This window comes from Lipotes vexillifer, unplaced genomic scaffold, assembly GCF_000442215.2.
Source record: "Lipotes vexillifer unplaced genomic scaffold, Lipotes_vexillifer_v1.1 scaffold680, whole genome shotgun sequence".
Taxonomy (NCBI): domain Eukaryota; kingdom Metazoa; phylum Chordata; class Mammalia; order Artiodactyla; family Lipotidae; genus Lipotes; species Lipotes vexillifer.
This window is the reverse complement of record NW_006780838.1, coordinates 1,832,837-1,845,028: the sequence shown is the minus strand read 5'-3', so window position 1 is coordinate 1,845,028 and position 12,192 is coordinate 1,832,837. Positions and strand designations below refer to the sequence as shown.

The following is a 12,192-nucleotide window of genomic DNA, read 5'->3' as shown; positions in this document are numbered from 1 at the left end:
TGGGAAGAGCGTTCCTGGCAGAGGGAACAGCCTGTGCGAGGCTCTGAGGCTGTCACGGTTCCATTAAAGAATCCGTGAAAGGCCAGTGTGGTTAGACTGAGAGAGTGAAGAGAAGCGGAAGGGGAAGAGGCCAGAGGGGCTGGTAGCCAGGGCCTCATTTCGGAGCTGGGGGAGATTCACCGAAAGGGTCACCTTCCTGCAGGGTATGCCCGAGTAGAGGTGCCTGGAGCAGCCCCAAAGCCAGACTCCCATAGGCCAGCTCTGCCGCTGCTAAAGGGAGGGTGGTGGCGTGGGGTGGCCAGGTGCTGGCTGGGCTCCTGGGCAGAGTTGGAGTCCGCGTCGGCTAGGCGGGGTCCGTGGGGTGGGGTGGGGGAGTAGTGAGCCGCAGTTATCTGATGAGCTCAGGGCCTGCCCCCGCCCTGCAGATACGGCCTGCAAGATGGTCCGCTGGCTGTCTGCCAAGCTCGGCCCCACCGTGGCCTCTCGCCACGTGGCCCGGAACCTGCTCCGCCTGCTGACGTCGTGTTATGTGGGTAAGGCCGGGGATGGGGCTTCCTCCAGCCCTTTGCCCCTCTTCGGCCCCCTGTAGCGGATCCTTCCCACTTTCACCTCAGACCACCTCCTGGCCCGGTCCTGGGTCCCAGTCTGTAAGCTCCTTCCTTCCTTGGGTGAGGCACGGGGAGACCCCAAGCTAGCGTGAGCAGGAGTGGCCACCGCGGTCCCTGAAGGCCACCTCCCTCCCGCCCTCCACTAGCTCTGGCCCTTCCTTGGCAGGGCCCACCCGGCAACAGTTCACCGTGAGCAGTGGCGAGAGCCCCCCGCTGAGTGTAGGCAACATCTACCAGAGGAGACCAGTACTGGGCGATATAGTATCGGGACCCGTGCTCAGCTGCCTCCTCCACGTCGCCCACCTGTACGGGGAGCCCGTCCTCACCTACCAGTACCTGCCCTACATCAGCTACCTGGTCAGTCACCGTTTGGCAGCCGGGGTCTGGGTGGCTCACGGCCGACCCAGGACCTCTTTGGGTTCCCGGTGGTCTGCGAGGCAACCTGGCCCTCATCTGCTCTGTGGCCCTAGGTGGCCCCAGGTAGTACCTCAGGCCCCAGTCGACTGAACAGCCGCAAGGAGGCGGGGCTGCTGGCAGCGGTGACTCTGACCCAGAAGATCATCGTGTACCTCTCAGACACCACCCTCATGGACATCCTGCCCCGTATCAGCCACGAGGTCTTGCTGCCCGTGCTCAGCTTCCTCACTTCCCTCGTCACGGGGTAGGGCCCTGCACCACCCCACAGGGGAGCAGCCCGGCCTGGGGGCGACCTGGGGGGCGGGGCATCAGGAGTGCTGGTTTTCATCCCAGCCGGGTGACCCTGAGCAAGGCACGCCTGTCTGTGCCTTTGTTTCCTCACCTGGTCTGGACCAGTTGGTCTTGTAGCTCCTTTCGTTTACAGCTTTGGATAGATCTGGGAAAGCCCTGCAGAGTCGGTGGGGGCTGGAGCTTATAAGCTCTATTTCCAGGTTCCCAAGTGGAGCCCAGGCCCGGACTGTCCTGTGTATGAAAACCATTAGCCTCATCGCCCTCATCTGCCTGCGCATCGGACAGGAGATGGTCCAGCAGCACCTGAGCGAGCCCGTGGCCACCTTCTTTCAAATCTTCTCTCAGCTGCATGAGCTTCGGCACCAGGTAGGCAGACCTACCTGGCTGGGGTGGGCTGGCCAGGGGCCGTGGCCTCCGCTGACACCCCAGGCTTCCTGCCCACAGGATCTGAAGCTGGAGTCCGCGGGCCGCAGTGAGGGCCAGCTGCCAAAGGTGGCCTTCTCCGATGGGCAGCTGCGGCCGGTGGACCCCACCCTGCTGGACGAGCTGCAGAAGGTGTTCACCTTGGAGATGGCGTATACGATCTACGTGCCCTTCTCCTGCCTGTTGGGTACTGGCCCATCACGTCCCCTCCCAGCCTCTGTGGCTACAACTCTTCCCCTGGGGGGGCCCCATGCTCCCCCAGCCCCTAGAGTCAGGAGTGGGTGTTAAACACAGTTCTGTGGGTCAGAGCAAAGGGATTTGGCCTTAGGCCCCTGAGTCCCGGTGACATATAAACAGGGATTGAGCTTTGGCCAGCAAGGAGGCACGGGAGCAGCCTGGCCTGTCCCTGGGGCAGGCAGGGCAGTCAGGCTGCCGGACTGACGTCTTAGCAGCCGTCTGAGTGGAATTGGCAGCCCACTGTTCACGTAACTTCCCGTATAGGCCGGGCCCAGTGCCAAGCGTCTATGTGTGTCATCGCCCTGAATAGGATGAACAGCACTGGTCAGATATGTTGTCATCCCACCACTGAAATCTAGGCTGTAGGAGGGAGAGCATGACCTGTCTTGTTCACCGTTCTGTTTCTGATGCCCAGCACGGCACGCAGCACGTGTGGAAGATGCTCACGTGTCCATACTGAAGGAAGGAATCCACGTTTTCCTGGGGAGGAAACAGGCTCAGAGATGAAGAGTTACTTGCTTAGAGTTGCACAGACAGTACCTGCCCTGCCTTCTGTGGTTCCCAAGCCCTTGGGTGGGTGGTGGCAGTCGCTTGCCATCTCCCCTAATCTCAGGACCTCTCCCGCTCCCATCCAGGTGACATCATCCGGAAGATCGTCCCCAACCACGAGCTGGTGGGGGAGCTGGCGGGGCTGTATCTGGAGAGCATGAGCCCAAGCCATCCCAGCCCTGCCAGCGTGGAGCCCACCGCGCCCAGCACCGGCCCTGAGTGGGACCCCCAGGGTGGGGGCTGCCCCCAAGACGACGGCCACTCGGGGACCTTTGGGAGCGTCCTGGTCGGGAACCGCATCCAGATCCCCGATGACTCCCAGCCTGAGAGCCCCGGCCCGCTGGGCCCCATCTCCGGGGTGTGTGGCGGGGACCTCGGCAGCCAGAGGGAGGACAACGCGCTGAAGCGGAAGCTGCCGCGGAGCGCGCACGGGCTGAGTGGGAACTGGCTGGCGCACTGGCAGTACGAGATCGGCGTGAACCAGCAGGATGCCCACTTTCACTTCCATCAGATCCGCCTGCAGAGCTTCCCCGGCCACTCAGGGGCCATCAAGTGTGTGGTGCCCCTGAGCAGCGAGGACTTCTTCCTGAGTGGCAGCAAGGACCGCACCGTGCGCCTCTGGCCCCTGTACAACTCTGGGGACGGCACCAGTGAGACAGCCTCACGCCTCGTCTATGCCCAGCACCGCAAGAGTGTCTTCTTTGTGGGCCAGCTTGAGGCCCCGCAGTGTGTGGTCAGCTGTGACGGGGCTGTGCACGTCTGGGACCCCTTCACAGGTGAGCGGGCCCAGGTGAGGCCTGTTCTGTTGCTGCTGTCCTGTACTCCACCAAGGGTGGTGGGTTGGGGTATAATGGTATGTGGTTGAGGGTGACCCAGTGACGCCACAGAGAGGAGCATCTAAGACTCAGAATCCGTCATACCCAAGTTTGAGTCGGCTCTGCCAACTTACTTGCAAGTCACTCTGCTGCTGGAAGTATCAGTCTTCCTATCTGCAAAATGGGAATCAGAACAGCTGCTTTAGATGATAACGCATAAGGGGTTTGGCTTAACGTGGAGCACATCGTGCCTGGTTGGTAAACAGTTGCTCACATACTTTTTGTCATCATTGTAGGCAGAAATAAGGTTTAAAAGCAGGGGGTAAGGAGGTAGAGTAGCATTGAGGTAGGTGGTGGGGAGGTACCTTTCGGCGAGGGTGCTGTGTGAAGAGAGGGGCCTGGCTTGGCCATGGAAGTAGGAAGGTGGGAGGGTCAAGAAACATCTTTAGCAGCATTTATTGAGGTTTCCTGGGATGTGGGAGGCAGGTACGGGGTGGGTTGGGGGGATAGGAGGAGTCCGGGCTCTTCCATCAGTGGCCGGGACCCAGATCCACCGTGCCTTTCCTTCCCAGGGAAGACCCTTCGCATGGTGGAGCCGTCGGACAGCCGGGTGCCCCTGACCGCTGTGGCTGTCATGCCCGCCCCCCACACCAGCATCACCATGGCCAGCTCTGACTCGACCCTGCGCTTTGTAGACTGCCGGAAGCCTGGCCTGCAGGTCAGGGGCATCCTGTTCCCTGAGCCCTGGCCTGGGTGCCTATCAGGGAGGAGAGACCCCTGAAGAGAGGAGGCCAGGGCAGAGTTTCTCTTTGGTGACAGATCATCCGCAGCAGCCAACCCTGGGGGGTGGGGGGTGGGACTCTGGCTCTGGGATTTAGGGAGCCCCCCCTTGATGGGGGACGAGGCTCAGGCCTTCCAGCTGTGTGGGTTGGGGGATGAACTGGACCTCGGGGAGATGCGGGTTGGAGCAGGCGGTGGCGCCTCAGCTTGTCTTCCTCTGCCCGCAGCATGAGTTCCGCCTGAGCGGCGGGCTGAACCCTGGGCTTGTCCGCTCCCTGGCTGTCAGCCCCAGCGGCCGGAGTGTGGTGGCCGGGTTCTCCTCGGGCTTCATGGTGCTCCTGGACACCCGTACGGGCCTGGTTCTGCGTGGCTGGCCTGCCCATGAAGGGGACATCCTGCAGATCAAGGTGACAGACCAGGTTCCCTTCCCCTCCTGGCTGACTGCTCCAGCCGTCACCTCTGCTTAGAGCCCACCCAGGACAGGCTCCAGCTGACCTCCCTTATACCTGCCCGAGGACTGGTGGGCAGGGAGGTTCAGGAGCCAGCTGCACCATGGGGGCCTCGGCAGGAGGCTGGCCGCTGGGTGGAACCGGGGGGCCGAGCTGACCCTGCAGCTTCCTGGTGATGTTCTAATGAGTAACCCTTGTCCATATTTGTCTTACTTGGAGGATCAGGGGTCGGGCCCTGTCCATGACCCAGTCAGGTTAAATAAAGCTCAGCTGGGAGGCTGTTTACTGCCCCCAGACCACTGAGCAGAGTCCATGCCCCCAGCTGGGCTGTCCCGGTGCGGGCAGAGGCGGATCGGGCATGGGAATCCTGCCCCCACCTCCACCCCCAGCCCATTTTCAATCACAGACCTCAGGGAACTGCTCAGGGAGGTGCAGGAGGGGAGGAACAGGGCTCTTTGTGGGAGGGTTTTTCCCGGCAACTGGGACTCCCTCCCCATCCTAAGTGGCAGCCAGGGGACATGCACTGCCACTGCTGGGGGCAGGCAGCCCCTGGTTCCCTCCAGGGCCCCCCAGGGGATCCTGGGTTCTGGGTGCCTCTAAATTCTGACTTCCAAGAAAGCATCAGGAGGTCTCTAGGGTCAGCCTGGGTGTTAATCCTGGCTCTGCCACTTATTGGTTCTGTGACCTTGTATGATTACTTAAATTTCCTGAGCCTTAGTGTTTTTCTCTGTAAAATGGGAACAATGACAACACCTTCCTCATAAAGTTCTTATGAAGATTAACCACAGTAAGACGTGTAATGTACCTAATACAATGCTTGACATAGTAAGTGCCCAAATTATAATGATGACTAGGTTGATGACACTTAATATATTCCTGTTAGCTAACATTAATATAACGTGGGAGGGTGGCAGCCTGTCCCCGGCTCAGGACACCCTGTCTTCCTGGGAGATCCTGTGGGAGGAGGAAACAGGAAGACCCTGGGCCCTGCTGAGGCTCTGCTCTCCCCGGGCAGGCGGTGGAGGGCAGTGTCCTGGTCAGCTCCTCCTCTGACCACTCCTTGACTGTCTGGAAGGAGCTGGAGCAGAAGCCCACGCATCACTACAAGTCAACCTCCGACCCTATCCACACCTTCGACTTGTACGGCAGCGAGGTGGTAACCGGCACCGTGGCCAACAAGATCGGCGTCTGCTCCCTGCTTGAGCCGCCTTCCCAGGCCACCACCAAGCTCAGCTCTGAGAACTTCCGTGGCACGCTCACCAGCCTGGCCTTGCTGCCCACCAAACGCCACCTCCTGCTGGGCTCAGACAACGGGGTCATCCGCCTCCTGGCATAGTCCGAGGCAAGAGCTGGCCAGGTGGAGGTGGGCACACGTCCTCCGGGAGTCCATCCCTCACCTTTGTTTCCCCAGCAGCATCCCTCCTGGCAAGCCTCAGGCCCCATGCCCCGGGTACCCACATGGCCTGCCAGCTAAGGTGGCATGGAGGTCTGGGCTCCTGAACCCCCAGAGCCACTGAGGCTGCCAGAAGGGATCTCGTTCATGGCTTGGGGCAATGCTGCTCCACCGAGCCAGCAGGAAGCAAGAGGGAGAACTTGGGGAAAGCATTGCTGCCCTCTCTTCTCCCCAGCTCTACCCTCTGCATCCACATGGGGACAGGAAGCTCGGGGAGGGGGAAGGGAGACTCTCCCTGCCTAGCCAGCCTCCAGCCACAGCACCCCTTGCTGGGCTCTCTCTGCCCCTGTCCTGCAAGGACCGAGACGCCACCCCAGTCCAGGACACTGATGGTGCTTGGACTCCAGCCTCTAAGGGCTGGCCGTGGTCCAGGAGTTAGGGGCCTTGGGCGGGGGTTTAAGTGTCCTCCCAGCCAGGCCCTGCCCAGTGTGGGACCAGTAGGGGAAGAAAGAAGGCAGGACCAAAGGAGAGAAGGTGGACTGGGCCCGGTGGTGCCTGCCAGGAGCGACCCCATGCCTTGCCTGCCCGCCCGCCCGTCACCACAGTGTTTGTGCCTTGAGTTGACGAGACAGCCCCTGGGTCCAGAGGCCCTGGGGGAGCAGGTCCAAGACCCTGAAAGAAGGGGCAAGAAGGGTCATCTCTGCATCTCAGGTCTCCCTCCCCCAGGGGACAGGAAGACCTAGGCATCCCCGGCTCCTCACGTTCTGGAGCAGAGATGAGGTCTGAGGCTCAGCCTCTGCTGCTTTCTCACTATTTGCAATAGATGTAAATATGATCAATAAATTCTTTGGAAGAGCCGTGGAACCGAGTGAGGCTTCTCTTTTTTTTCGGCCGTGCAGTGGAAGCGCGGAGCCCCAACCCCTGAACCACCAGGGAGGCCCCTGAGTGAGGCTTTTCCTGACGACGGTGCCAGGGTGGGGAAAAGTTGAAACCCTGCAGCTTCCGGGACAGCGAGGAGAGGGTGAGGAGGTGCGGAGGCAGCCCGATCACTGTTCTTCAGGCGGTACCGGGTACAGGGCTTCTGGTTCGTGCAGCCCCAGGCCAGTTTCCAGAACCCGCACCCTGGAGGAGGGTAAGGTGGTATTGCTCCCGATGAAGTAGGATGCTGGGAGAGGCTGTGTCCCTCCGCATCTTTCCTCTCCCCACCCCTGCCCTCTGGATCCAGGCTGGAGGCGTCCAACCAGGAGCCTGGGCATGTGAGGGTTGAGGATGGGCATCCTATCCTGGGTTCCCTGCGTCGTCTCTTGCAGCTTCCGCTTCCCTCCTCTTGGGAGGGGGAGGCAGTTATGGGGGAGAGGAAAGGACATTGGAAGTAGGAACCTGGATGTTACTCTGAGCCCAGCTCTGTGTCCTTGGGCAGGTCTCACAGCTTCTCTGAGCCTGACTAAGACAGGGATAACCTCTCACTTCACGGGGTCACTGGAAGGCCCCTGTCCTTCCTGGATCTGCCCTCCGGCTGAGGACAGCCTCATCGACCGTCTCCTGAACCTCCTTTCTCCAGGCTCAAGTGGGACCCACATCTACAGGGGTTCCAGGTAGCTGTCCCGGTATTAGATGCCTTGGTGGGAAAGGGGTTTTTGGTCCCAATATCAATGTTTAACCGGATGTGCAGGTCAATATTTACCAGAAGAGAAAGCAATTGGAACAGGGGTTGGCTGAGAGCAAAGGTCCTGGTGGCAGGGGAGGGCTCAGCCGGGCTGGCTGGAACCCGGGCAGAGCGTGGGGAGCACCCAAGTGGGGCCAGAGGGACATCGTGTGCAGCAGCGAGGAGCCTGCCGAGGTAAGAGGGGTGGCTTGGCCTGGAGCTGCCCACCTTGCCGAGGGGGTCTGGGCTGAGTTTATTCAGGAGACCTGTCACTTCTCCGCCTCCTGGGGTGATGAAGAACCAAGGTGGAGCTTCTGGGGGGAGTCCCTCTGGGAAGTGGAAGACTGGAAACCTTTTCTTGCCAGGAAGATTCAAAAGCCCAGGTTGGAGATCAGGGCCCTGGCCAAGGGTCCTTGTGTGGGATGGGGATGAGGCCAGGGGTGATAGAAGGATGCTTGAGATGGGGGGCGGGGTGTGTGTGTGCGAGACCTGCTCCGAGGCCGGACCAAGACCTGCCCATCCGCACCCGCCAGCCTGGCTTCCCGGAGCCAGCCTGGGGCAGAGAGAGGGCCAGGTCCTGTGTTTTCCGTAAGTCCAAAGGTGGCTCTGGCCAGAGTCATTCATTGGGCTCTGCTGTTGGGTCAACAAGGCCAGTCTCTGGCCCAGCCCACCACCCCTGCTGAGACCACAGTCCCGTCCACCCTTGTGGGCAAGAGCAGACCAGCCAGAAAAGGTGGGCCGATGGACAGCCAGTTGGATAGGAGCTCCGGGGTGGGAGCCCCAGTACGGAGGAGGCTTCAGGGCAGGCCTCCCAGAAGAGGGCCCTTGGGCTAGACTGACAGCAGCCCTTGCTGAGTGCCAGGCCGTGTAGTAAGGGCTCACGTAGCCTGACTTAGGTTGGTCCCCGCGATACACATGGGTAGAGGTAGGGACTTTGGCCACCATTTTACGAGATGAGGCAAAGCCCAGAGGGGTTAAGGGGGATGTCCTACGTCGTCTGCCAAGAGGCACAGCCTGGATTCAAACCCAGGTCTGACTCACAACACCGGGCCTTGAAGAATGGGGACATGTTTTTGTTTGGGTAATATTTTCCCCCTGTGAACAAAAACATTTCCAGCGCATGAAAAGTGAACAGTCAGAAAACGCAAAGGGGAAAAAGCAATTCAGGGGGGAGTTCAAGCAATTCACCGCTCAGAGTGCTGCGCTTTGGGCGTGTGTGCTGCCGCTGTCGCTGTCCCCTCCTTGGTGATGGCTCAGGACTTTGGCTGCCCGTGAACGTGAGGGTGGGATTCCACGGCGGGTGTGGGCGTGAGGAAGGAACGGAGGCTTCCCATCCCGCACAGGAACATGGCGCTGCTCTGGCTGCCTGAGCTTGTCCTTGTGCTCAGCTTGTCCTGCCTGCAAAGCCCCTGCTCAGCGGTGAGCCTGGGCCGCGGTCTGGGTGGGGCGGGGAGGCGGCTGGGGGAGACGCCAGGGGTCCCGGGGAAAGAGGAGGGGGGCAGGGTCGAGGGAGGTCTTGGCTTTAGGGGTTCCCTCGCCTCTCCTCGTTCCTTTCTCAACAGTTCTCTCCTGTGAGCACCATGGAGCCCTTGGGCCTGCAGGTACTGGGGAGAGAGAGGCACGGCAGGGAGGAAGGCCCCAGGGGGCCACGCCTGTGGCTGGTGCACGGTGGGGAGACCTGTGGGAAGGGTTGCTCTCCATCTGCTTCCTCCTTTCTTCAGCTGATGAGCGGGCAGACCCAGCAGAAGCTACCCCCACTTTCCCTCCTCAAGCTGGGCAACCAGGTACAACCAGGTGGGGCTGGGGAAGAGTGGGCGGGGCCTGAGGGAGGAGGGCCATCGGCAGGGGCAAGGAAGTGGGCGGGGCCTGAGGGTGGCAGTGAGGCTGAGGCCTGAAGGGAGAGGGTGGGAGGGACCAGAGGAAGGGACCTGGTCCCCTGAATGCCATTGCCCATGTCTGGACTGGGACAAGGTCCTGCTGTCCCCAGCACAGGGGCTTTGAAGGAGATCTTCAACACAGAACCTGGCTGGAGCTGACCCCTTGACCCCACTAACCCCTAATCTGTCCCTGCAGGGGCCTGGTGGCCAGACTGCCCCAAAGAAGGCCCCAGGAGATTGCAAGGGGTCCCCAAACCCGGAGCAGACCCGCAGGCTGGCCCAGGCCATGATGGCCTTCACCAGAGACCTCTTCTCCCTGGTGGCCCAAAGCTCCACCAGGCCCAACCTGATCCTGTCGCCTCTGAGTGTGGCCCTGGCACTGTCTCACCTGGCACTAGGTACTGTGGGAGCACCTGTCCAGACCAGCAGAGCTGGGAGGCCAGTAGGAACTCATTACCTACCCCAGAGTTTACGAGCTTCCTCCATCAGGGTCACTTTGATGTTTGGTAAAAATGCAGACTCCAGTCTCTGTGAATGAGAATCCCAGGGACTGGGCCCAGGATGTGCTTCTGGTGATTTTTGTGCAAGAATATGATAGGTACAATGTCTCCGTTGGACTGGAGGGTCTCACTGTGGGACCTTCCCCAGAGAGGGAAGGCAATAGGATGAGGTTGCCCAGATTGGCAGCAACAGAGATGAACGTAAACTTGGGAGTCCTGTCCCTCAGACCAGTTCAGGATATGGGAGGAGAAAGTGCGGTCTTGTGGGCATGCTCACTGTAGGTATTCAAGAGGGATGGGAGAGGGCAGTGGGGGCGGGAAGGACCACAGCTGCTGTGTCCCCTCCAGGTGCTCAGAACCAAACGCTGCAGAGGCTGCAGCAGGTGCTGCACGTGGACTCAGGGCCCTGCCTCCCCCACCTGCTCAGCCGCCTCTGCCAGGACCTGGGCCCTGGGGCTTTCCGATTGGCTGCCAGAATGTACCTGCAGAAAGGTAGGTGCTGGTGGCAGACACTCTGTAGGCTGTGCCCTGGGGTGGACAGGGATGAGGGAGACGGGTGTGGGCTCAGGCAGCCAGTCGGAGCACAGGTGGTTGTGGGGCCCAAGTCCTGGCAACAGCCTGTGGGCCCTTCTGTGCAGGATTTCCCATCAAAAAGGACTTCTTGGAACAGTCAGAACAGCTCTTTGGTGCAAAGCCCATGAGTCTGACGGGAAGGAAGAGGGATGACCTGGCAAACATCAACCAATGGGTGAAGGAGGCCACAGAGGGGAAGATTGAGGATTTCCTCTCAGATCTGCCAGATGACACAGTGTTGCTTCTCCTCAACGCCATCCACTTCCAGGGTGCGCTCCTCCCCTTCTCGGCTCCCTGCCCGCAGACCCTACCCCTGCCCCGTAGCCACGCTTTTTTCTGAGGGTCCCTCTTCCTCCCCAGGCCTGGGCCGGGAGGGTAGGAGACAGGTAATGGTGTGGCAGGACGGAGGCCCAGGAACTGGATGGGGCTGTTGTGGAGAGAGTTCCCTAGGAGGAAACCGAGTCTTAAAAGACCCAGGGGAGGTTCCTGGGAACGTGGCAGGGCAGGGGAGAACGCAAGCCCAGGTTCTGCAATCGCTCCAGGGAGCAGACCCCAGATTACCTGGGTATCACCTGGCACAGCACCCCCTGGCGCCTCAGCCTCCACCTTTCACCCCTTAAATGGGTTCTGGGTGGGATGCGGAAGAGACTGGTGGGGTAGAATCTACCTTGGTCCCAGTCTGTATGGCCCCTGCCCTCTGCTGGATTCAGGCTTCTGGAGGAGGAAGTTCGACCCGAATCTCACGCAGAGAGACACTTTCCACCTGGACGAGCAGTTCACGGTGCCGGTGGACATGATGCAAGCCCGCACGTACCCGCTGCGCTGGTTTCTGCTGGAGCAGCCTGAGATCCAGGTCACCCTTGACTCCCCAGCCTGGGCTTGGGTGCTAGGAGGTGGAGAAGGGAATGGGCACCTGTGGAGCAGGCACAGGGGTCAGGGGTGTGCCCCACCTTCCTTGCAGTCACGTCGCTGGGGCAGGTGGCTCTGAAAGGTCTCGCTGCGTCCCCATCCAGGGGAACTGAGGCTCCAGGCGCTGTGGGTTTAGTGGAGCACAAGGAAACCAGATCCCTGCTCTGGGTAGGGAAGACACACAGGGCACGAGCAAACATAAATCAACAGGATAATTTCAGATAGTGGGGGGAAAGGTATTTTAGCTAGAGGGGTCAGGGAACCTTCTTTGAGGAAGGGACACTGAGTTGAGTCCCAGGTGATCTTTGGTTATGGGGGTTTATTACAAGGACCCATGGGTCGTGGGGCAGCACAGGGCCTCAGCACCCTGAAGCCTGGGAGGTGCGACCTGAGCTCTCACACGGTGCTCCTTGGAAGGGAGGATCTGATTGGGATGGATTTGTCAGAATCCTGATGGAACATTCTGATTAGAGAGAGTGCTACGTCAAGCTCTCTCAGGTGCAGCCTCCCTTGCTTCCAGCCTAAACATGGTCCCCTTGGCCTAAGCGGCTGATCCCTGGGCCAGGCAGCTGTGGCTGAGACGGCAGTGTTGGTTAGTTTCACAAGGCCTCTTCTGAGAGGGGCTGTGGGTGAGGCAGGCCCTTGGAGCAGTGTCCCAGCTTTTCTCCGGTTCCCCCGACACGTGGCCCATCTGGTTCGCCTCCCCACCAGTTCTATTCCTGCCGC

At 60.5% G+C, this 12,192-nt stretch overlaps 2 protein-coding genes across 6 annotated transcripts in view; both read left to right on the top strand.

Annotated features, from left to right (window-relative positions):
• WDR81 (WD repeat domain 81) overlaps positions 1-6,824 on the top strand; it is a 19,975-nt gene extending 13,151 nt beyond the window's left edge. For all 4 annotated transcript variants that reach the window (XM_007454211.1, XM_007454212.1, XM_007454209.1 and 1 more), the window contains 9 exons: positions 426-533; positions 775-965; positions 1,079-1,269; positions 1,517-1,682; positions 1,761-1,926; positions 2,612-3,301; positions 3,913-4,058; positions 4,348-4,527; positions 5,585-6,824. In XM_007454211.1, the coding sequence (XP_007454273.1) occupies positions 426-533; positions 775-965; positions 1,079-1,269; positions 1,517-1,682; positions 1,761-1,926; positions 2,612-3,301; positions 3,913-4,058; positions 4,348-4,527; positions 5,585-5,905 (2,159 nt within the window). In that variant the 3' untranslated portion in view covers positions 5,906-6,824. The remainder of the gene's footprint in view (positions 1-425; positions 534-774; positions 966-1,078; positions 1,270-1,516; positions 1,683-1,760; positions 1,927-2,611; positions 3,302-3,912; positions 4,059-4,347; positions 4,528-5,584) is intronic.
• Positions 6,825-7,735: 911 nt separating this feature from the next.
• Positions 7,736-12,192, top strand: part of SERPINF2 (serpin family F member 2) — a 7,108-nt gene continuing 2,651 nt past the window's right edge. Inside the window, exons 1-8 of one of the 2 annotated variants that reach the window (XM_007454207.1) lie at positions 7,945-7,990; positions 8,951-9,026; positions 9,170-9,208; positions 9,329-9,391; positions 9,681-9,882; positions 10,333-10,476; positions 10,623-10,826; positions 11,268-11,410. In XM_007454207.1, the coding sequence (XP_007454269.1) occupies positions 8,955-9,026; positions 9,170-9,208; positions 9,329-9,391; positions 9,681-9,882; positions 10,333-10,476; positions 10,623-10,826; positions 11,268-11,410 (867 nt within the window). In that variant the 5' untranslated portion in view covers positions 7,945-7,990; positions 8,951-8,954. Of the gene's footprint in view, positions 7,803-7,944; positions 7,991-8,950; positions 9,027-9,169; positions 9,209-9,328; positions 9,402-9,680; positions 9,883-10,332; positions 10,477-10,622; positions 10,827-11,267; positions 11,411-12,192 lie in introns of those variants that run through there. The other variant, XM_007454208.1, reaches the window with a different exon arrangement.